The sequence below is a fragment of the Melanerpes formicivorus genome, unplaced genomic scaffold, assembly GCF_026170545.1.
Source record: "Melanerpes formicivorus ecotype bairdi unplaced genomic scaffold, bMelFor1.0.p_v2 SCAF_18, whole genome shotgun sequence".
NCBI classification, from domain to species: domain Eukaryota; kingdom Metazoa; phylum Chordata; class Aves; order Piciformes; family Picidae; genus Melanerpes; species Melanerpes formicivorus.
Genome location: NW_027142370.1, coordinates 13,221,676 through 13,246,103, shown reverse-complemented (window position 1 = coordinate 13,246,103; position 24,428 = coordinate 13,221,676). Strand labels below are relative to the sequence as shown.

The window sequence follows — 24,428 nt, the reverse complement described above, 5'->3', positions numbered from 1 at the left end:
TTAGGAAGATGTTCTATACAGAGAGAGTGATTGCCCATTGGAATGGGCTGCCTGGGGAGGTGGTGGAGTCACCGTCATTGGAGGTGTTCAGGAGGAGACTTGCTGGGGTGCTTGGTGCCATGGGTTAGTTGTTTAGGTGGGTTGGATTGGTTGATGGGTTGGACATGATGATCTTGAAGGTCTCTTCCAACCTGGTTTGGTTTATTCTAAATAAAGTTTTATTCTAAATAAAGATCATCGTGTCCAGCCCATCATCCAACACCACCCAACCAACTAAACCATGCAACCAAGCACCCTATCAAGTGTCCTCCTAAACACCTCCAATGATGGTGACTCCACCACCTCCCCAGGCAGCACATTCCAAAGGGCAATCACTCTCTTTGTGTGGAATCTCTTCCTAACATCCAGTCTAAACTTCCCCTGGTGCAGCTTGAGACTGTGTCCTCTTGTTCTGGTGCTGGTTCCCTGGGAGAAGAGACCAACCCCCACCTGTCTACAACCTCCCTTCAGGTAGTTGTAGAGAGCCATAAGGATTCCTCTGAGCCTCCTCTTCTCCAGGCTAAACACCCCCAACTCCCTGCATCAAGCTAGGTGGTTAAGTTCCATCTAAGAATGATCAGGTTTTAGTGTGGCTAACTCAAGGATGGTGATTTACAGCCATTAAAAAGAATCCTATTTTGTTTGTGATGCTCTCTTTGCTGTGAGTGTGCAAGCTTCACTGTCAGGATGTTCGACAAATACCCAGCTCAGAAGCTAGGTCACTTTCCTTTGACTTTCTGATGAAGTCTTTGGAACATTTTAATCTTTCCCTGTCGTGCCACTGGGTTTCATCTCCTGAAAAGTTCTGTGGCATTTATTCTGCAGGGTTAGATGTCACAGACAGGTTAATCAGTGGTAATGTTAATCACAGCCGGTCTGCTGGTTTAAAAATAGGACACAGTCTAAAGTTAGGTGGCTCTGGAAGAAGGAATTCCCTTTGTCTATGAAGTAAAGGCTGAACAACAACATTATGATTCAGATCTCTCATTTTTATTAGCATGGGATATTACAAATCAGAGGAAATACAAAATGCCTGCACATGAAAGGACTTCAGAGGCATTCAACAGTCAAGGTATTACCTGTCTTGAAGCTATATTGTAGGGCTTTTCAGGTGGTCATTATCTCATGATGTCTCAATAAAAAGAAAATAAAAGTCAGTTTACATCTGGAGATCCAGTCTGATCCAGTCTAAACACGAGATAAGTTCACATGGAAATGTACTTCACTGTATGAAGCCTGCTTTGTTCTATGGGATTACCCAAAGCCAAGGGCAACAGGCAGTGCAACGAGTGACTCCTAACCACCTTCCTTTTGCATTCTCCAGTTATAGGAGTCTTGATTTCTTTGGAAAAGTCTGCCTTGAAGTTTGTGTAGTTAAAAGTAAGAACAGCAAATGTACCTTAGGCTCTCCCTGAGCACTGGCACGTTGGTTTTCCTTTTATTGGTGTAAGATCAGGCTGGTTTCCGAGTCATGTCTGGAAGGTACTTAATAAAATACGCGTGGTGGGACTAGTGGCTAGCACTTGGGAATCTCTGTGTTTATTTGCAGAGTAGTGGTATTGTGCTGAACTTTCACTGGGAACCTGAGGCTTGACTGCAAGTACCATAAGGTTTGCCAAAGCCTTCATAGGTTAAATTCCCAAAGTGGTGGTTTTTGAGTGGAATCAGCAACAGTAGAATGTGTGTGGGGGGGAAGTTTTCTTCCCCTCAGCCCCCCACCCCATGTAAGCTTGACTGCTTTGGGCAGTTGAGTAAGACTTCATTACATAGAATCATAGGATCAACAAGGTTGGAAAATACCTCAAAGATCATCAAGTCCAGCCTGCCACCCAACAGCTCATGACTACTAGACCATGGCACATGACTGCCTCTTGTCACGGGGCACTTCAGAGGACAGTCTGGCTCCATCTTTTCTCTCTCCCATCCACTATTCATAGACATTGTTAAGGTCTCCTCTAAGCCTTCTCCAGGCTAAACATTCCCAGCTCTCTCAGCCTTGCCCTGTATGGTTCTAATCATTTTTGCTGGGCTTTCTCCAGTATGTCCATGCCCCTTTCATGTTGGGGGTATAGTACTGCACATGTCTTACCAGGTGTCTTCCCATGGATTTGTTTTTCTGTCATCTCAGAAGCTGTGAAGTCTGCTGACCTCCATCTGCAGATCTTCACTTAGTCAGCCACATCTCCCACCACCAGAAGGCTCCTGTAAGGAAGGAGGCCATCTTCTGCTGTCCCAGTGTCAGTGAGAAACCCCAGCAGCTTCAGATCTGCAGATCTGCATCCTCTGCTGGCAGCTCTATCTGATAGATGCTAAGGAAAGCAGGAGAATATGTAATAACCTTCACTCCAACAGAAAAAAACTCCTTTTTAGATGCTGGGTCATTTTTTTTCCCCCTTCTCTTTCTAATCTCTTTTACTGTCAGACTAGGATGTGGTTGAAGTTTTATGCTCCTTGAGTTCTTTGCATTATTTTGAATGTCGAGAGCTACTCCTATTCTGTGGGGATTGTTTTCACTTGCATTTGAAATTCCATGACAACAATTTATAGTGGACCAAGCTTCCATTTTGAGCAGTTAGCCATCATCAAGTGAACAAATGTATTAGCGCATCACCCTGGTATGTGTCACAGGATGCTAGGGGTTGGAAGGGACCTCCAGACATCATCAAATCCCTTTGCTGTAAATCCCAGTGTCAGCTGTGGGCATGCCCTTGGTGAAACATAATTTCTGCAGAACAGATCAAGCATGGCTGGTGTTCTGCCAAGGATCACTCCTGACTCTGTTATAGTTAGAACATCCATTGCCATGGTGTGGAAGCAGCGTAGGTCTGTGTGAAAGTATGGTTGACCATAATGCCCCCTGTATTTGTCGCTGTGGAGGGTGGTCTCAGTTTGGAAGCTCCCCTGTGAATGTATCTGTCTTAGGATTGTGTTTCCTAGCAAGCTGTGAGGCAGTGCACAAGGTGCTGCGTTGGCTGTGGCTGGGCCTCCTCATCTGTCAGGGTAATTTATGGGAACACTTCACGGCACCTTCTGCTGCTAATGGTCTGTCAGAGTCCTGCAGGAAGGACTGGTTCTGCTTCCTAATTTTAAGAGCCATGATGGTGGCACTGTTTGTCTCTTTCCTGGATCTATTTTGGATTTATGTCTGGCCAAGGGTTTGGAAGAGCTGCTATAAAAGCAGAAACATCTGCTGGGGCTTTAAGTGCCGGTAGCTTGCCAAGTTCAACAGTAGGCTAAGCTACAGCTGACGGGCTCAGCCCTCCCCAGGTGTCACTGCAGTTACAGGAGAAGGACGGCAAGGGAAATGTGGCTGCTAATAGCCCTAAGCAAAATACATTTAAAGAGCAAGCTTCAGCAATTGTAGAAGGCTGTGAGGAGGCAATGAATGGGGCCATTAGCAAGTGACCAATGAATGCGGCTGCTGTGGGTGTGAGCTGCTCCATTCTCTGAGCGACCCTGGTGACTGCAGCTCCCTCAGGTTTGCCTCCTCTTGTGGGTGACTGCAGCTCCCCCTCTGTGCCCTGTGAAAATGCCAGCTCAGGTGGCACAGACACACCTTCACTCTAAAGGCTGCTAGGAAAATCTGCTCATAAAATCATAGAATCAATAAGGTTGGAAAAGACCTCAAAGATCATCAAGTCCAACCTGTCACCCAACACCTCATGACTACTAAACCATGGCACCAAGTGCCACATCCAGTCCCCTCTTGAACACCTCCAGGGACAGCGACTCCACCGCCTCCCTAGGCAGCACATTCCAATGGCCAACAACTCTCTCTGGGAAGAACTTTCTCCTCACCTCCAGCCTAAACTTCCCCTGGTGCAGCTTGAGACTGCGTCCTCTTGTTCTGGTGTTGATTGCCTGGGAGAAGAGACCAACCCCCATCTGGCTACTACCTTCCTTCAGGTAGTTGTAGAGAGCAAGAAGGTATCCCCCGAGCCTCCTCCTCTCCAGGCTGAGCAACCCCAGCTCCCTCAGCCTCTCCTCTTAGGGCTTGTGCTTGAGGCCTGTCTCTTCTTTAACTGTCTGAACATTTTCACAACTGCAGGCACATCATGGCAACCTCATTCACAGAAAGGTGAAGTCTGTGACATGGACAGCGAACTTCTGTTGCAGGAGAGGAGTTCAAAATGATGCCTTAAAATTCCTTGTGAAGGAATCATACAACTGTAGTTGTTCATGATGCAATTGTCATAACTTGGAATAATCACTCCTTTGACCCTGCAGATGTGGGAGCTGAACTTGTGCTTCATCTGAGCTCTGCCCAGCCCTCCATCCATGATGTGCCTTAGCAGTTTTGGAGAAGAATGCTAGAAAATCCACAGCAGACAACCGTGGGGCAGTTGATGGATCTCTAATGCACTCAGCATAAGGCTTGATACCTTCCAGAGTCTGTCTGTATTTATTTACTGGCTAGGATGATTCTGTTCTTCATAAAAATGTCCATTACTCCCCTGGTTCTGCCAAGCCATTGACTTCATTTACCTTTTCATAAAGTGCTACAGCCTGGTCACATAATTCACTGTCCCTCCCACACCCTCCAGAGGAATCTTAAATTCAAGGCCAAAACTTCTGCAGCAAAGGCAAAAAATTTTCTACAGGTGGAGTGAAAGAAGAGTTCCACTTACTGAAGCAACAGATTTCTAGTTGGTGGAGCCCATTACTTGAGAAATACATGTTGGCACGTGATGTGCACATTCAAATTGTCAAATTATTAGCACTTCTTTTTAAGTCTTAAGAATGTTCTCGTGGCAGCCAGATCTATCCAGTGGTTACAAGAAAACCTCCTGCTCTGGTCAGAAAGCACAAGGCCAGATTCTCTCTTCTCATACATCCCAGCATCCTCCTTGCCTTCCAAGGAGCTGCCTGCCTGAGAATAAAGTCGTCTCAGAAATATTTCAGCTGTGTGCAGTGGCTTAAGTCAAAAGCCTGGGCTGTGGGAAATACCTAACATTTTTCCATGGTGAAGAATGCTAATGTTCCTTGCAAACCTCAAGAAAATGTTCTTAAACCATCCCCCTTTCCCCTAAGAGCACAAGTATGTGAGATGGAAATTTTTCCTTTGTAATTACTCCTTTCCAATCACAGCACTCATAAAAGAGGAACTGTACTGGAAGAAGAGGAATTGTACTGGAAGTGGTGTAAGGATGTTTCCAATTCTGGCAATACAATTAGTACGCACAGTTTTGGAAAACTGCTTGTAGCACTGAAGGCTTTTCTATATCAGCAACAGTGTGGCCAGCAGGAGCAGGGAAGTCATTCTGCCCCTGTGCTCAGCACTGGTTAAGCCACACCTTGAGTCCTGTGTCCAGTTCTGGGCTCCTCAGTTTAGGAAAGATGTTGAGTTGCTGGAAGGTGTCCAGAGAAGGGCAACATAGCTGGGGAGGGGTCTGGAGCACAGCCCTGTGAGGAGAGGCTGAGGGAGCTGGGGTTGCTTAGCCTGGCGAAGAGGAGGATCAGGGGAAACCTTCTTGCCCTCTACAACTACCTGAAGGAAGGTTGTAGCCAGGTGGGGGTTGGTCTCTTCTCCCAGGCAACCAGCACCAGAACAAGAGGACACAGTCTCAAGCTGTGCCAGGGGAAGTTTAGGCTGGATTTTAGGAAGAAGTTCTTCCCAGCAAGAGAGATTGACCATTGGAATGTGCTGCCTGGGGAGGTGGTGGAGACACCATCCCTGGAGGTCTTTAGGAAGAGCCTGGATGAGGCACTTGGTGCCATGGTTTAGTTGATTAGATGGTATTGGGTGATAGGTTGGACTTTATGATCTCAAAGGTCTTTTCCAACCTGGTCTATTCCATTCCATTCCATTCCATTCCATTCCATTCCATTCCATTCCATTCCATTCCATTCCATTCCATTCCATTCCATTCTATTCTATTCCATTCCATTCCATTCCATTCCATTCCATTCCATTCTTCTCCCCCCTTTTTGCTTTTATTTCCCCTGATTTTTCAGCAAGCACACCTTTCTTTTCAGAGGTTCTTGTTTGTTCCAGTTGGTGGAAGGATGCTAACACTATATAGCCAGTCAGGTATTAATTTCTCTTTTAGGTAGTAATGAAATAGTTAAGTGAAGCCCCTGCGTGTTTGTTGGTGGGTTTTTTTTCTCCACAGCACAGTACTTTCAGAAATAATAGATTGAGCTTGTGAGGGAAAGCCTTTTTATTACAAATGCACACCTACTGGTGAAATTCTTCCTGTGCTCTAAGGCATTTTGATGGGGCAAAACCCCCCTGCCAATTTATATTGATAATTGTTATATTAATATAATTGATAATTTATATTGATAATTGTTTCAGCACTGCCTGAGTTGTCTGCTCCAGTGTTTTATTTACATTTCAAGTGTGCCAGAGCTGTCTCTCACTAGCAGACCCCTGAAACTCTGCATGATTTACTCCTTTCCTTACTGAGACCTGCTAAGGCAGCCCTGGATTTGCAGCTGGTTTGCAGTTTTAACTGGAGACAAAATCTGCGCAGGACTGTTTCGTAGGATAAATGCTTGCACTCTAATGGCTAGTTACATGCTCAGTTGAATTCAGTGAAGAAACTGTGGTAAGAAATCGATCTTTCCTTATTTCTCACCATTTCATTCTCATTTTCTGCTCCCTTATTTAGGTCACTACAACAGTTTGTGAGACTGAGTCGAAAACAGGATTACTGAAATGATCCTCGGTTAAAAGCAAACCTGCAAAACCTTGATCTGAACGTGGATCATTCCAGCTGGTTTGTTTTTAACAGGAGGAGATGGCTGGGGCAGGAAGGTGATGGTGAATTTTTATGGTGCTGCTGTGCCTGTAGGGCTGCATGCCCCGCTGCCTGCCCCAGCCCCACCTGGGCTGCAGAGCTGAGAAGGAAGAAACAACACAGAGCTTTTGCTTTTTATGAAAGTAAGACATAACCCTGTCTGCCTGACAGTGTCTTGTCTGCTTTGTCACTGTGACACTGCTTGTTTCATGGCTGAATGGATTCATCACAAATCTCTGTGTACTGCAAGCCTGGCTGCAGGCTGTACCTTCCCAGACGTGCTGTCAGCGAGCGCTGCTTATTGATGATGAAATTAATGCACCAAGGCAGTAGTTGCAGAGTAGGTGTCTTACCTAAACTAACAGTTTCTGGGAGAAAAGGTGATGGCTGCAGCTAATAGAAGCTAATGTGATGTAAAATATAAGGCCTCATTATTGGAGCTGTGCAGGGAAGTAAGAAGGAGCTTGAAAATGTAGCTGATAAGCAACGTGATTATAGGCTAATGAGCAGGATGTTTGTGGTATAGTGAAGGGCTAATGAAGGGCTGCAGAAGATAACTGTAGTGATCTGCAGTGAGACTATGGAGTGGGAATGTTCCAATACAGCAGTGAAAGATGTGTAGTACATACAAAAGGCACAGAGCAGCCAACTATCAGAGTCTAAGTGTGTGCATGCATATTGTACACTCTAATTATCCATCACCAATACACAATAAACGTGTGACAAGATTCCAGTAAGGGAAAGCAGCAGTATATTTTATGTAGCTGGAGCTCCTGTGCCTATTACAGGAAGGATCTGGATGTGCTGGAACGTGTCCAGAGGAGGGCCATGAGGATGATCAGAGGGCTGGAGCTCCTCTTCTATGAGGACAGACTGAGAGAGTTGGGGCTGTTCAGTCTGCAGAAGAGAAGGCTCTGAGGAGACCTTATTGTGGCCTTCCAGTATCTGAAGGGGGCTACAAGAAAGCTGGGGAGGGACTTTTTAGGGTGTCAGGGAGTGATAGGACTGGGGGGAATGGAACAAAAATAGAAATGGGTAGATTCAGATTGGATGTTAGGAAGAAGTTGTTCCCCATGAGGGTGGTGAGAGACTGGCACAGGTTGCCCAGGGAGGTGGTGGAAGCTTCATCCATGGAGGTTTTGAAGGCCAGGCTGGATGAGGCTGTGGCCAGCCTGATCTAGTGTGAGGTGTCCCTGCCCATGTCAGGGGGAGCTGGATCTGGATGATCCTTGAGGTCCCTTCCAGCCCTGACAATTCTATGATTCTAAGTAACACCTCTCTTTGTACACAGAGGTCAGTTTATCACCTTCATAGGTCCCTCATAAGAAAACATAGAATGGTTTGGTTTGGAAGGGACCTCCAAAGGTCATCTAGTCCAACTCCCTTGCAGGGCCATCCTCTGCTAGATCAGGTTGCTTCAGAGCCTTGTTGAGCCTGACCTTGAATGTCTCTGGGGATGGGGCCTCTACCAGCTGTTCCAGTGTTCTACCACCCTCATGGTTCCTGCAGTATGCAAAGCTTTGTGTCCAGATGACTTGAAGATTGGATAATTCCTGGAAAACCTGGGCTTTGTAACACTTTCTGCAAAGGTAATTGCATCATCAGAGTAGAAAGTTGTAGCCTGGCATGCCAGTATTTGTGGGGCACAGTCAGCCCAGGTGCCATGTAGTTTCTGGGGAGCCAGCTGTCAAACCCTCAAGAGAGAAGCCAATGTGTGGCAGAGTTTAACTTTTGCCTTCTGTCGTGTTTAAGTACATTGCAAAACAAGGCTGTGCCCTGTCCCTCCTTGTGAAGTTAGTAACCATAGCTCCCAAGGACACACCTGACTTCTAGTGTCACCTGGCAGGGTAGTCTTTGCTTTTACTGTCTGCTAAAGAGCACTGGTTTTCCCTCTCAGAGCAGCCAGCTGAATTGGGTGTATATATATAGCATTGACTAGAAGTCCGGCTCATGTTTTGATCTTCCTTGAATTCTCAGTAGGAGTGTGGCTCTTCAGTGGTTTGGTTTCAGTTGTTTTTTCTTTTTCCCCTGCAAAAATGGGAAGGGCTCTCTCTGTAACGGTAAGTATCATAGTATCATACTATCATTCAGGGTTGGAAGGGACCACAAGGATCATCTAGTTCCAACCCCCCTGCCACGGGCAGGGACACCCCACACTACATCAGGCTGGCCAGAGCCTCATCCAGCCTGGTCTTAAACACCCCCAGGGACGGGGCCTCGACCACCTCCCTGGACAACTCATTCCAGGGTTTCACCACTCTCATGGTGAAGAACTTCCTCCTCACCTCCAGCCTGAATCTCCCCACCTCCAGCTTCATTCCATTCCCCCTAGCCCTATCACTACCTGAGATCCTGAGAAGTCCTTCCCCAGCCTTCCTGTAGGCCCCCTTCAGATACTGGAAGGCCACAATTAGGTCACCTCGGAGCCTTCTCTACTGCAGAATTGCACCACGGTCTGTCCTCATCAGAGCATTACAGAGCAGGACCCTTCAGCTAAAAGGACCTAGGTTTTCAGCATATGTGATCAATATTTGTTATCAGTGTTGGGTGAGTAAGTGGAACCAGGACACTTCACTTTTTAATGCTTTGGGAAGAAACAAAGTGAACTCTGTACCGCCTAAGTGTGAAGTTGCTAAGCTTTCTGTTAGCTCTTGCCTGTGCCATTGGTTCTTTAGTGTAAAACTGGATTAAGATAGAAACATTTATATATTTCTGGGCTTGAGAGGGAAAATATTTCACTTCAAAAAGGCTCAGCTTTTCTGGAAAGCAGAGAGAGATTTCAGAAAGTAGTCCAGCAGAGCTGACAGCTGATGGAGTAACCTGCAGCGGGATTGTTCAGGCTCTTGTTCTTCTAGAGCCTTTGAGGAAACTTTCATCTGCACAAATTCCTCAACACATGAGTCAGGTATTGGAACCCAACATTACAATGTGCTTCTCCTCTTAAGAAAGCCCTTGGAATATTGTAGGGTTGGGTTTGTTGTTGCTCTTTAAAAGATTTTATGAGCCTTAGCAAAACCTCTGTGATTTCCACATATGTGTAAGAGCTCATGAATTCTTCTGGGCTGTTTATGTAAAGGAGATACATTAGTGTACCACATCTTCAGTGATAATCCCCTGAATACTTCTCTTTCACTAGTTTTATCCTGGAATCCCTTGCTGGAACTTCTGACATATCTGTTTTAGATACTCCAGCAGCCAGTCCTCCATTACTGCCCTATAGATACCTGTTTTCCTTACAGACTTTTTGAGGTATAGGAGATGGAGTAGCCTCTATTTCTCAGGTGAGTGACCAGAACACAAAGGAAGACTTGGTGCTAGATATAACTCTGTGACAGAGCAAGAACCTGAAGTAATTTCTCTTGCACTTTGAAGTTCATGGTATGGACTTCAAGCATGGGATTGTTCTGACCAAAAGGAGGAAGTGTGATCTGGTGTAGGTGATCCTGCTCTGTCAGAAGGGTTAGACTAGATGATCCTTTGAGGTCCCTTCCACCACCAGAAATTCTGTGATCTGTGAAGACAACAATCTGGAGAAAACTAAGTAGGAAGAGGTCCAGGGAGTGTAATGCACAGACCCACTCCTCCTTGATGCTCTAACGTGCATCTCAGTTGAGTCTGTGAGTTTTTAAGTCATTTATCAGTAATCTAAACCAGATTAATCTAAACCAGATCTTTCACATGGCTTTTTTTTTTCCCCCAGAGGCTTTCTTTTTGTTTCACTAGGTGAGTAATCCACAAGTCATTGGAAACCTCTTTGTTGTTGTCTTCTAGCATTTTCATTTATTGGGGCTTGAACAGTATGGCTCATTTGGCTAGAACAGAACTGGAATTAATCTCCAGGAAGATGAACATCTGTGTTAAGTGTTCCAACCACTTTCTTTCCAGTGCACCTCTTCAATTCATTAACAAAGAAACCAGGGAAGGAAGCATTTGCAGTCTACATTTTCTTTGAGGATTAAATTTTCCTTGGGAAGGAAATTTTCATCACTCTCAAAAAAAACTCCACTGACATCCCCCTCTATACATTTTAGTGTTTCCTGCATATGGTTCCAAATACACTTGTAAAATGTAATCTGGAAACCCAAAACTAGCAGAGAGAAGTCCTGCATCATAGGTGTGAGTCATCAGTGGAGAGCTGTTTAATGAGAGTGAAGTTTAGACAGGCAGACATTTGGTTCATGTCTCTTTTGGTAGCTGTTAAATTTCTCCTGTATTTTTTTTCCCCCCTCAGTGTTGCTGTTGGATGACGTCCAGACTCAGCATTTAGGTGCAGTTCCAAATTATGTTAGGCATAGATTTGTATCAAAAAGGTACATTTTTACAGACAAGACCCAGATTTCCTCAGAGTTTAGGGGCTTTGAAAGTTTTGTTTCATCAGGGTCCATTTCAGTGCCACTTGGAGGCTTTCCCAACTCTGGTTTGCGCTCGCGGTATTAAAACAAGCTAAAAAGACATAATTCTGCCTGAGCTGTAATTGCATCATTTTGAACACGCCATTGTCACAGGACAAGTGATTTTCCCTTCAAAGCAAACAAACTGGCACATGTTTCAGCAGTTGTACACACTTTCAAAGACGTTACTTCAAGAAGATGCTACCCAGGCACAAGCCCTGTCAGACACAGGTTGTGTGATCAGTAGGTGATCAGACTGATCAAGTTGTTCCAGCATCCCATGAGCCCGCTGCTCTGGAACACCCCTGCACATGAATGCCTTTATGGCTGTGCATCAGCCTGTTGTCTCAGGTTGGAACTGGGTTTTCTTTATTCCTTTGTCCCTTGAGATAGCTAATTTGTACCAGAAAATAAAAGATGTTTTACTATGTAGGTTTCCTGCCGTTGTCTGAAAACACGTTGGTTACCTTCGTGTGCTCTTTTTGTTACAACTTTAGCCTTTTCTTGTCCTTTCTGTAAGTCATGAGAATTACAAGAGGAAGTTTTAGACTGGCATGTTTTATCTTTGAAATAGCTTTTCCTCTTCAGGCTTCCTGCCTGCACTCTTTTCATACCTTGATATAGTCATCGCCACCGTCCCTCCTGCAGTGTCACTCTCCAGTGGTCCCATTGTATTAATCCTGAAACTGCCTCTTCAAAGGGAATTGGATCATCTTTAAGGTTCAGAGAATTATTTCAGGATAATATTACTGGGCAAGCCACTGCCCTGATATTCTTTGCTCAAAGAGAATAGGCTGTTTCCATCACACACGCTTGTTCTGCAGGATTTCAGCACATCTGGCTGAAGTCAGTATTTTACTCTCTGCTTTAATTTCTTTTCTGTCAAACACCTCCAGCAAATTAGGTTTAGGGCTGTCCATCCTCTTCCCCTTGGAATTTTAAGCAGCTTGGTGCTGAATACCCAGCACAGTGCAATTGGATGTATTTGATTTCTACATCATTATTTGTCAAAACCGAATCGCTCTGATTCTGTTAACTTCTGTAACGCATTGCTGCATATCTGCAGGTGAAGCAGCATTAAGGAGGGGAAAAGCCCAGAACAAATCCATTCAGATGTAACAGGAAAACAGCTGAACTCCCAAGTCAGGCTGTCAGCGTGGTCTGTGTGTCATAGGCTGTGCCCAGTCATTTTCTTGCTTGTAGAGAGGGAAGAAAAGCAAGGTAAATATGAACCTTTCTTTACTTGGTGTCCTTCAGGACCTGATCCAGGTCCTGATCATTATCACCCCAATAGATTTGCTGATACCAAAGACTTTGAAAGCTGCTGTAGGGCCACAGTGAAGGTTCTTACATCATGTGCCAAGCTGGATGTGTGAATGCAAAGTGGCCTCCTCTGGCTTTGTTCCACATGTTCGCTCACACCCCTGGCCACACTGGGGCACAGGTGGGCAGTGTGGGCACACAGTGCTCATGGCAACCTCCTGCAGGCAAAAAGCTCTTGGGGGCACTTCTGCCTTGCATGGTTTTGAGGAAAGCTTCAGACTGTGGGCCACTTACCAAGGTGTACATGCTTGGCCAGGAGTTTGGTTTCTCACTTTTCTCTCTCTTGCTGCACTCAGCCACATTTCTGTAACTCTCAGCAGTGGCTTGCCTAGTTGAGGAGTATGAGACAACAGAGACCACCAGGGAGAAATGAATGTGGTAGAATGGGGCTACAAGGCAGAAATCACTGCTAGGTAGTCCTCAGTGTCATACTGGAAGGGACAGAGGTCTCATCCTGGTTCTTTTGCTGTTTTGTGTTCCAAATAACTCAGAGGTGCTGTGCAGGACACTTTCAGCCCTGTTTGTTAGAGGAGAAAAAGGGAGTGTAGAGTAGAAGTCCTTCCACCAACTATCTGTCCTAGGGAGGGCTTCTTGGTGAAGAAGGGACAGGTGCCTGAAATGTGTCTGAGTGACCTCCAAATGCAAAGGGATAATCTGTAAATACAGAGAAATCATATGGTGCAGTTTGATCCTGTGTGGAGCAAATGAGGCTCTATCCAAAGGGATTTAATTTTGGGACTGTTTCACTAACCTTTTCCTTTACCAACATTCCACTTGTGTGTTCTGCTTATAGCAGACATTGCTAATGCAGCTGCCTGGCACAGATGCCACATTTCACTGCAGGATTTTCTGCAGAGTGCCCACATTTGACATATTTGTGGGTTTCTCTGTAGGACATACTGATGGCCAAGGAATGAATTTGACTTTATTCATTCAAAATAAGATCCAGAGGAGTGGTTGGATGTCTTCACCAAGTATGAATTCTGGTAGAGGTTCCTTGCAAGTCTTCCTGATCTCAGGCCAAATTTTCTCTTATGCAGCACGAGGCTCTGGGGTGAGCTCTTCCTGTGTAGCCAAGGAGATGATGTTAGTAGCTGCTGCTGAGCCTTTGCTCTCCTTAGCTGTTTTTCCCCACTTTGAGAGGGCAGACTGAGGGAGATGGGGCTGTTCAGTCTGGAGAAGAAAAAGCTCTGACGAGACCTTATTGTGGCCTTCCAGTATCTGAAGGGGGCTACAAGAAAGCTGGGGAGGGACTTTTGAGGGTGTCAGGGAGTGATAGGACTAGGGAGGAGGAAAAAAAGATATAAGTGGGTAGATTCAGACTGGATGTTAGGAAGAAGTTCTTCCCCATGAGGATGGTGAGACACTGGAACAGGTTGCCCAGGGAGATGGTAGAAGCCTCACCCCTGAAGGCTTTTAAGGCCAGGCTGGATGTGGCTGTGAGCAACCTGCTCTAGTGTGAGGTGTCCCTGCCCATGGCAGGTGGATAGGAACCAGATGATCCTTGAGGTCCCTTTCAGCTCTGACAATTCTGTGATTCTGTGATGTTAACAAAAAGTGAATTCTATGAATTATGCAGAACATGGCCAATGATTTCCAACAGAGTATCTAAATTTAAGGTCCTATATGTAAATTCATCTCCTTTCTTTGTTTCTAAGTCTAGTATATGGTTAATTCTATCTATTCTATCTATTCAATATTAAATATGAAGTTCAGGTTTCTTTTAGTATCTAGAGAATAGTGAAAAGAGCAACAGGATGTCAGAGCAGCATTGCACATGGATAGGCACTGCTGCAAAGTGGGAGGGCTCTGCAGAGTGTTGATGCTGAAGTCTTTAGAAGAGAGCATGATGCTGAAGTCTTTAGAAGAGAGCACTTAACAGATGTTTGATCTCTTTCAGGTCCTCAGACTTTGGGACACTGTACACAAAGTTGAATCTACAGGCTGGGATTGTGATTGACAACTTCTACATTTGTCCCACCAACAAAAAAAAGGTATGTGGCAAAACCAATATTAATTTGTGCACTGCAGCTGAGATTCTGCAACTGTGCAAAGTCTGGTTTGCAGGTCTTCTGAACACAGGGGAGTGGTTTCTTGATGTTGCAAGTCACCTGAGGTGTATTCATGGGAATGGAATGGAATGGAATGGAATGGAATGGAATGGAATGGAATGGAATGGAATGGAATAGAATAGAATAGAATAGAATAGAATAGAATAGAATAGAATAGAATAGAATTAACCAGGTTGGAAGAGACCTTTGAGATCATCGCGTCCAACCTATCATCCAACACCCTCTAATCAACTAAACCATGGCACCAAGTGCCCCATCCAGTCTCTTCCTAAAGACTTCCAGTGGTGGTGACTCCACCACCTCCCTGGGCAGCACATTCCAATGGCCAATCTCTCTTTCTGGGAAGAACTTCTTCCTAACAGCCAGCCTAAACCTCCCCTGGCACAGCTTGAGACTGTTTCCTCTTGTTCTGGTGCTGGTTGCCTGGGAGAAGAGACCAACCCCCACCTGGCTACAAACTCTCTTCAGGTAGTTGTAGATGGCACTAAAGTCTCCCCTGAGCCTCCTCTTTTCCAGGCTAAGCAACCCCAACTCCCTCAGCTTCTCCTCATAGGGTATTTGTTCTTCAGAAAGGAGAAAATATTGGAACATATGATATATATATATATGTATATATATGTATATACACTTATATGATGATCTCTGAGGTCTTTTCCAACCTTGTTGATTCTATGATTCCATAAGAGGATTGGACGTGGCACTTGACGCCATGGTTTAATTAGTCAGGTCTGAGGTATTAGGTAATAGGTTGGACTTGATGATCTCTGAGGTCTTTTCCAACCTTGTTGATTCTATGATTCTGTGATTTTATATATATATATGTAGAATATATAGACTATATATATGTAGAATATATAGAATATCTATCTATATAGATAGGTATAATATAGATAGATAGAGATAGAATATCTATCTATATAGAATATCTATAGAATGTATAATGGAAAGAAGTGTCTCAATGGACTCTGTAAGACTTTTGAGGGTATTGATTCCTGGCAATTGAGCTTCCATGGAGTTCTCCATAGAAATGGAAGAGGAACTCCTGTAGGTTTTCACAGATCCACACCAATCGTGGGACTAATGTTAGACTTCTTCATCCCTTATGCACAATTTCAGAGTCTCTGCATGTTCCTTAGTAGAAAGCACAGGGACTGTGCAGGCTGGCCTTGAGAATGATGCCTGCTCTGTGGTAAACCTTACTCAAGATATAAATAAATACATCATAAAAAAATTCTCTCTTTGAAATTCTTCTTTAAAAGTATTCCTGCATCATTACTGCACCAAAAGTCTTTCATGGAGCCTGGGAAGATTAAGTGGGCTTATATAAGTGAGAGGGAAATGGAGCCATGGAGTGTGTTTAGAATGGGTGTTCTATGAGAAGCACCAGGAAGAGTGATTACCAGGGAAAAAATGAAACACAATAACAACCCTTCTGTGGCTGCAGAACGCTTGTAACTGAACTGGCAGGATTTGTGGAATACATTGTGGATAACACAAGCACAGGAGGCCTTTCGTGGCGTCAGAATTGTCTCTTGATGAGGGCCTTTCGCTGCAGTGCGGTACAGCAGCAGAGCTTTCCCGCAGAGCCCCTGATTGGGAGGACAGCGTTGGTTGTGTTTATCTGTGCTGCTTAATCAAAAATCAGTGGGACTCAGCAACGGTGCCTGGGTGATTAAGGGCATATTTTGTTTCTCTTGCAATTGCCATTGGAGTTTTCGTGCCCAATCTATGCTCTGCCTGAGCTTGGTGATATATTTTTAATCGCCTGCAAAGTCAAAAATGATTTTTTTCACACAGTATCACAGAATCACCAAAGTTGGAAGAGACCTCAATGCTCACCAAGTCCAACCTGTCACCACAGACCTCATGACTAAACCATGGCACCGAGTGCCACATCTAATCCCCTCTTGAACACCTCCAGGGGTGGTGACTCCACCACCTCCCTGGGCAGCACATTCCAATGGCTAACAACTCTCTCTGGGAAGAGCTTTCTCCTCACCTTGAGCCTAAACTACCCCTGGTGCAGTTTGAGACTGTGTCCTCTTGTTCTGGTGCCTGGGAAAACAGACCAACCCCCTCCTGGCTACAACCACCTTTCAGGTAGTTGTAGAGAGCAATGAGGTCACCCCTGAGCCTCCTCTTCTCCAGGCTAAGCAACCCCAGCTCCCTCAGCCTCTCTTCACAGGGCTGTGCTCAAGGCCTCTCCCCAGCCTTGTTGCCCTTCTCCGGACACCTTCAAGTGTCTCAATGTCCTTATTAAACTGAGGGGCCCAGAACTGGACACAGTACTCAAGGTGTGGCCTAACCAATGCAGAGTACAGGGCACAATGACTTGCCTGCTCCTGCTGGCCACACTATTCCTGATACAGACCAGGATGCCATTGGCTTTCTTGGCCACCTGGGCACACTGCTGGCTCGTGTTTAGGCTGCTGTCAATCAGCACCCCCAGGCCCCTTTCTGTTTGGCAGAGTCCCTTTCTGTTTGGCCTTTCTGTCCCTTTCTGTTGTCCCTTTTTGTTTTTTGAAGTGGAACAACCACTTCAAGCACAAAGGTTCTGCAGGTTGTGTGTCTTGGACATAAGAGCTGCTGGTGATTTCAAGCCCAAAAGATCAAACCCAAAAATCTTTTAACTATCCTGAAAGCATGAGATGGAACAGAGTCCTGTGGAGGACTTTTCCAAGCCCACACAGCTACAATACAGAAGTCTGCAGAAGCACAAGGAGCTCAGTGACAATCTGGTACACAGGTTGGACTTGATGGTCTTTGAGGTCTCTTCCAACCTTGGTGATTCTGTGATTCTGGCTGTGCCAGGTGTTTGGGAGAACAAAGAGTGCTAAGATCAGTGCTAGGTTTTAAGGCTGAAGGCCACATCAGTGTTCACAAGCAGTCTCATGTGAACCCTGTCTTAGAAAAACCTGTATTTGCTTAAGGCAAGTTGAAGTTCTTAGAGATACAAACCCTGCTTAGTAAACTAATATATTGGAATTCCTGTTACAGAAATCTCCTTTGAGTTATTAAATAAGCTGGAAGTGGGGAGATTCAGGCTGGAGGTGAGGAGGAGGTTCTTCACAATGAGAGTGGTGAAGCCCTGGAATGGGCTGTCCAGGGAGGTGGTTGAGGCCCCATCCCTGGAGGTGTTTAAGACCAGGCTGGATGAGGCTCTGGCCAGCCTGATCTAGTGTGAGGCGTCCCTGCCCATGGCAGGGGGTTTGGAACTAGATGATTCTTGTGGTCCCTTCCAACCCTGACTGATTCTATGATTCTATGATTTGCTTCCATGAAGATGCTGCAACAGTAGGCAAACAACCACGCCAGCAGAGAGAGCAGAAAGGATTTCTAGGTTCTCTAAGTAATTTTCAGTAAATACTAGTGTCAAATAGTGCAGATATCCCCTAAGGTACCACCTGGGGGATATAATTTCAGTTTTTATCCTGTGTTTCCCATACACCATTATAATTGTGATTTGGAGGCAATGGACTTGATTCTTGAGGAGTATGGGATATGAGTTGACACTGTGAATTCCACAGTGCCAATCTGCAGTCAGCTGAACAAAGCAAATTCTTTCCATAGGAGACAAATGTAATAGAATTCATCTTCACTGAGCTAAATTATCAACAAAATATTTAACATCTGTATAGGGCATTTTGTGCTGCTGGACACAGGAATTGGTATTTGCTCTAATTCTGTTGGTGTAATGCTGCTAGGGAGGAGATGAGTGAACACTGATGTTTTTTTCCCCTCATTCAGCACATCTTTTAATTTTCCTTGGTGCTAATGCAACTGGTGCATCCATCCTTCTGTTTGTCTGCTTCTGGAAAAGGGGGCAGCTAAGCAGGGCATTATTCAGGCTTCTCATATTAAGAGTAAATAACTATTGATTCTACATACACTGACTTATTAGTTAAATGGGTTGAACATTACATTTCCCAGCTGTCACAACAAGCAATAGCTGCCTGTCTTGTCCAAGCTAAAAGGCAGGGTGACAAATGTATTCTTGCTTGACAAACCGTGCAGAACACTTAAGAGAGTAATAAGGATATGGGCTATCTGTGCAATATTTTGCCTCCTGATACTTAAAAGTAGTATAAATTACACAGGCTCACAAAAGGGTGTTTGCTGCAGCTGGCTTGAGAAATGTTTGCAGGCACTTCCAGGGAAATGCAGTATTTTGACATTTGTCTTTCAGAGAAAAACAGTTGTTGTCAAAAGCTGTCAAAACTCGGTATGACTGCATTTGCTTATCAAGAATAATTCTCTTCAGCTATCATTTTCCTTAGAGACCATACTAGAATGTCTGGAAACAGAGAGAGCAGAATTATCTTATACTTCTATCAGCAGAAGTTGTCAAGTATGGAAAATTCCTGTCAGTAACCTGAGCAGTTACTTCAGGAAGGTTTCGCTGTGAAATTGCATTATGAGTCTGTATGTTGGGAATGAATCCTCTCTCTGGAGTGGTGCATCCCCCCTGCAAAGAGGGTCACCATTCACATTCATTCCAGTCATGCACCACCAGAGCTCTTATGCAACCTGACAGTATCACTTTAGTATCATAGTATCAGTCAGGGTTGGAAGGGACCACAAGGATCATCTACTTCTAACCCTCCTGCCATGGGCAGGGACACCCCACACTAGATCAGGCTGCCCAGAGCCTCATCCAGCCTGGCCTTAAACACCTCCAGGGATGGGGCCTCAACCACCTCCCTGGACAACCCATTCCAGGGCTTCACCACTCTCATGGGGAAGAACTTCCTCCTCACATCCAGCCTGAATCTCCCCACCTCCAGCTTCATTCCATTCCCCCTAGTCCTAGACTTCTGTCCAGGACTATTCAGTTCATCTTCAGATTTTTCCAAATGCTTCCAGAAGTGCACCCAGTAATCGTGTTCTTTTTTTCCATCCATAGTTTGCTAGCAAGTGAATTGCTGTGAGAGACTACCCTAAGCAGAAATCCCAGGTTTTATTCACACATAGCTGATGAGCAGTTGCCTAGTTGATAGCCAGGAAGCTATTAAGAGTAAGTGGAACTCAATAGGTTAAAGCAGTCAGAGCTTTCACTGAGCTGTGAGCTAGGAGTCACCATCTCAGCACACCAGAGGTGTCCTTGGGTACATCTAGAAAAGTCTGTCCAGCAGGTCTAGGGAGGGTCTTCTCCCCCTCTGCTCTGCCATGGTGAGACCACACCTGGAGTATTATGTCCAGTTTTGGGCTCCCTAATTCAAGAGAGACAGAGACCTGCTGGAAAGAGTCGAATGGAGAGCCAAAAGGATGATTAGGGGACGTGAGCATCTCCCTATGAAGAGAGACTGAGAGCCCTGGGGATGTTTTAGTCTTAAGAAGAGAAGACTGAGAGGGTCATCTGATCAATGTCTACAAAATATCTGAGGTGTAGGTGTCAAGCATATGAGTGTGGACTACTCTGGGTGATCCTGCTTTTAGCAGGGGGGTTGGACCCGGTGATCTCAGGAAGTCCCTTCTAACCTCTAACATTCTGTGATCTGTGGCAGAGGTTCATGTAGCTCCACCAAAACCAAGCTACACAAGGGAAAGATTTGATGGGTGCCTCTGGATGGTGTATGAGTATGTAGAAAAGGTGAGAGAAAGCCTTGAGAAACAGAGTGTGGAGCAGCTGAAAATGAAAGGCATACCTGGAACAATCACTGGCAATGTGGCTGTTAAAAATATGATCTATTGACTGGCTAAACAGCAGCTATAAGCTTCAGCTTTCCCTAAGTCCTGTGTGTTGGCTTTTTCACAGGGCTGCATCAGAAGTGGGTACCTGTTACACCAGGGGAGGTTTAGGCTGGATGCTAGGAAGAGGTTCTTCACAGAAAAAGAGATTGGCCATTGGAATGTGCTGCCCAGGGAGGTGGTGGAGTCACCATCGCTGGAGGTGTTTAGAAAGAGACTGGATGGGGCACTTGGTGCCATGGTTTAATTGATTAGATGGTGTTGGGTGATAGGTTGGACTTGATGATCTCAAAGGTCTTTTCCAACCTGGTTAATTCTATTCTATTCTATTCTATTCTATTCTATTCTATTCTATTCTATTCTATTCTATTCTATTCTATTCTATTCTATTCTATTCTATTCTATTCTATTCTATTCTATGTGGTTTTCACATGCTAAGTCCTTGTACCACTTGCAATATGTTGAAGGTAGTAGCAGCGTTACTCTATTGAAGTGTATACTCTCTTAAACAGCAGGCTTAAGAATGCATTTGTCTGTTTAATGTGATGGAGAGAGGTTAGATTTGTTTTGGTTTCCATAAAAATTTTGCAGACACTGACTGTGCATGTCTCCATCCTGGTCTTCTACATGCAGAGCTAGAAAGGAATCTTCAGCTTTTGTTGATCAGGTAAAGCATTTCATCAGGACCGATGGGAATAACTTTAGCATGGGTGGGAAATACAACATGAGTTGGTTTGAAGTGGTGATAAGGAGGTTGCCCTGGGAGGTGGTAGAAGCTCCATTCCTGGTATTTTTTAAGGCCAGGATGGATGTGGCTCTGAGCCACCTGACCTAGTGTGAGGTGTCCCTGCCCATGGCAGGGTGCTTGGAACTAGATGATCCTTGAGGTCCCTTCCAATCCTAACAATTCTATGATTCTATCATGTGTGTCAGTCTACATTCACTATTATTTCGCATGCCTGTCTACCAAAGCATTGAACATTCAGCCTGAGGCTGCCTCTAAACCTTTTTTATTTCAGTTCAGCTCCATCTAGATGTTTTACAGTGCAGCACCTGGACTAGACTCTGGTTAAAGACTGCATCTCATTTAAAAACCAAACTACAACCCACAGAAAGCCCCAAACCAGCAAACCTGGATAAGAGAACAAGTGAACAGCAGCAAGAAGTTCTATACAGAGAGAGTGATTGCCCATTGGAATGGGCTGCCCAAGTCACCATCATTGGAGGTTTTCAGGAGGAGACTTGATGGGGTGCTTGGTGCCATGGGTTAGTTGTTTAGGTGGGTTGGATTGGTTGATGGGTTGGACACGATGATCTTGAAGGTCTCTTCCAACCTGGTTTGGTTTATTCTAAATGTGGTTTATTCTAAACCTGGATAAGAGCACAAGTGAACAGTAGCCTGTCCCTGGCTGGTGTGTGGGTTCACCATAGTATGTAGGATAACTCATCAAGCCAGAGGCTGTGTAGGCTAAATGCACACTTCAACAGCTACTCTGTGTCATTATTCTGTCCTGTAGCTCATTTGGTGCTTAATGCAGGGATCTCAATGGAAGTTTTGGAGATTGACCCTCCACTGTGATTTTGTAGCCTAATGTGAGACCTTTGCATTCCTTTGTGCTCAGGCATACAATTACTGTAAGGAAAACCAGTCCTGTCTTTACAGCAGGCTTATTATAGATTCTTTTGTTCTGTTTTTATGCATTTCCTGTCTAAAACTCATTAATCATAAAAGTAGACCAATAACTACCCAAAAGCTGTAATGTTAAATTAAGTTTACTGTAGTGAAGCCAAAAATAAAATGACTGGTTGGTGGGAGTGCAGCATAAAAAAAGATTTATATGATAATGGCAAGGACCTGTGAGCAAGTGTTAAGAGACCACTGTGCATATGATCCTGCACTTGAGAGACATCCATTTCCCTCCCAGTAATTCTGGGTAGAGAGAAGGAATCCAAGCTTCGTATTTTCAGCAAGGTTTTATTTCCTATTACGATGAGCAGGGGTCATTGGTTGGAGAAATAGGAGCAGTCAATCAAGAGCACAGAGTGGGAAGCAGGTCTGAAGCCTCCCTCAGCACCTGTGGCAATGTCTGCTCCTGAGTGGCTGCTCGGAAGAGCCACAAATGGGGAAGCATAGTGTTCCACACCAGAGCAGGGGTAAAACCTGGGATTTTTATTTGGTATGGCTGAAAATAAGAGCAATTTTGCAAAACAGAGACCACTCTGCCATTTCAGAGCTTTTGATTAGAAAATACAGCTTCTTATACTTGGAGTCAAATCTAAATTCAAGCCATAGCCAAAAAGAATCACAGAATCACCAAGGTTGGAAGAGACCTCAAGGATCATTAACCTCATTGCTCTCTACAACTACCTGAAAGGTGGTTGTAGCCAGGAGGGGGTTGGTCTCTTCTCCCAGGCAACCAGCACCAGAACAAGGGGACACAGTCTCAAGCTGCACCAGGGGAAGTTTAGGCTTGAGGTGAGAAGGAAGTTCTTCACAGAGAGAGGCATTACTCATTGGAATGTGCTGCCCAGGGAGGTGGTGGAGTCACCGTCCCTGGAGGTGTTCAAGAGGGGATTGGATGTGGCACTTGGTGCCATGGTTTAGCAGTCATGAGATCTGTGGTGACAGGTGGACTCGATGATCTTTGAGGTCTCTTCCAACCTTTGTGATACTGTGATACTGTGAAGTCCAGCCTGTCACCACAGACCTCATGACTAAACTGTGGCACTAAGTGCCACATCCAATCACTTCTTGAACACATCCAGGGACAGTGACTCCACCACCTCCCTGGGCAGCACATTCCAATGAGTAATGACTCTCTCTGGGAAGAACTTTCTCCTCATCTCAAGCATAAACTGAAGAAGAATCTAGTAGGGTGATGGTAGATGGGCAGGACATTGTGCTGGGCATCACATTAGGCAAGTTGCGTCCCTTGTCCAGACTTCTCAGCTTGGGTAACAGCTAGGGGGAAAACCAATCTCAACAGGTCAATCAAAACTACTCCAGAAAGGAAGAAGTGGTTTATATTAGTGGTGCTGAATCTTTTAAAGGAAAAGAGAAAAAAGAGCTCAGAGAAGCTGATTGTGAAGAAGTGGTAAAAGATTAGTAATAAGGCATATTAGAATACTTAATAAGTATTTAATTGGTTGCCCAGTATGCTAAGGTAAAATGGGTACAGGTAAGTCCATAAAAGAGAGTCAAGTTTGTGCTAAGGTGGCAAAAAGCAGATGAGATTTTCCTGTGATTAATTTAGATGATTTGTGTGTGTTGTAATTATCCTGTGTGCAGAGCTTACATTCATCTAAATTATTTACTGAACATCACAACGTGCCTAGAGGAATGTGCCAATGTTCTTGTGTAACAGGAGGGAGGAAATTTGGAAGCCTTTCATCTTAACTCAGAGTCTAAGTGCAGCAACATCTAACCAGTAGGGCAATGTTAAGGAACTTCTGTGAGAACTTCTGAATGGTATTTGGAGGAAGATGAGTGATACTGTTCAGGATTCTGCAAGGACAGCCTACGGTAGGCATGCTGCCCAGACAGCCCCCAAATAATGGTGTGTGCTTGAAACACATTTATCATGCTTGCTGATGGATCTTCTGCAGCTCCCTGGAGACCCCTGCATTTTCCTCCTCATTTCCCCACTGATGGAGCAGCAGCATGAGTCCCAGCTTCCACACTTCACGCTCCACTAGCGTTTTCCAATCTACTGATGTGTCACATTCTGCTTCTCCTTCACCGCAGCTGTTCAGCTTCCCTCCACGTGTGCTCGCCACACAAGCCCCTCTGGCTCTCTCAGCAGCAGAGGTGCAGCAGGATTTTCTCCCCTGGGGCTGGCACAGAAGCATATTGGCAATGAGCAGGGCTGGCAGAGTGCTCACCCCCACTGAGAATTCCTGTGGCTGCTGCCCCTATGCTGCCAGGAGAAAACCTACTGCTCAGGCCAGGCAGTGACTGCAGGCTTGCTGTCATGGCACAAGTGTTTGTACAAGACTGCTAAACTACTGTAGAAGTTAATATTACAGTGGTTTTGTTCCACTCTGTGTGGCATTTCCTAGAAAGGGTGACTGGAACTGCTTCCCTGTTTCTGGTTCTGAAATAAGCCCTGATTCCTAGAAGCCCCAGCACCCTTCAGCAGCACACTCCTGCTGCAGAGGCAGGACCTCTATCA

At 45.0% G+C, this 24,428-nt stretch overlaps 1 protein-coding gene across 1 annotated transcript in view; it reads left to right on the top strand.

The window, feature by feature from the left end:
* Window positions 1-24,428, top strand: part of SORCS2 (sortilin related VPS10 domain containing receptor 2) — a 626,507-nt gene that overhangs the window by 371,658 nt on the left and 230,421 nt on the right. The window contains exon 3 of the mRNA XM_068149669.1: window positions 14,397-14,490. Within this exon, the coding sequence (XP_068005770.1) occupies window positions 14,397-14,490 (94 nt within the window). The remainder of the gene's footprint in view (window positions 1-14,396; window positions 14,491-24,428) is intronic.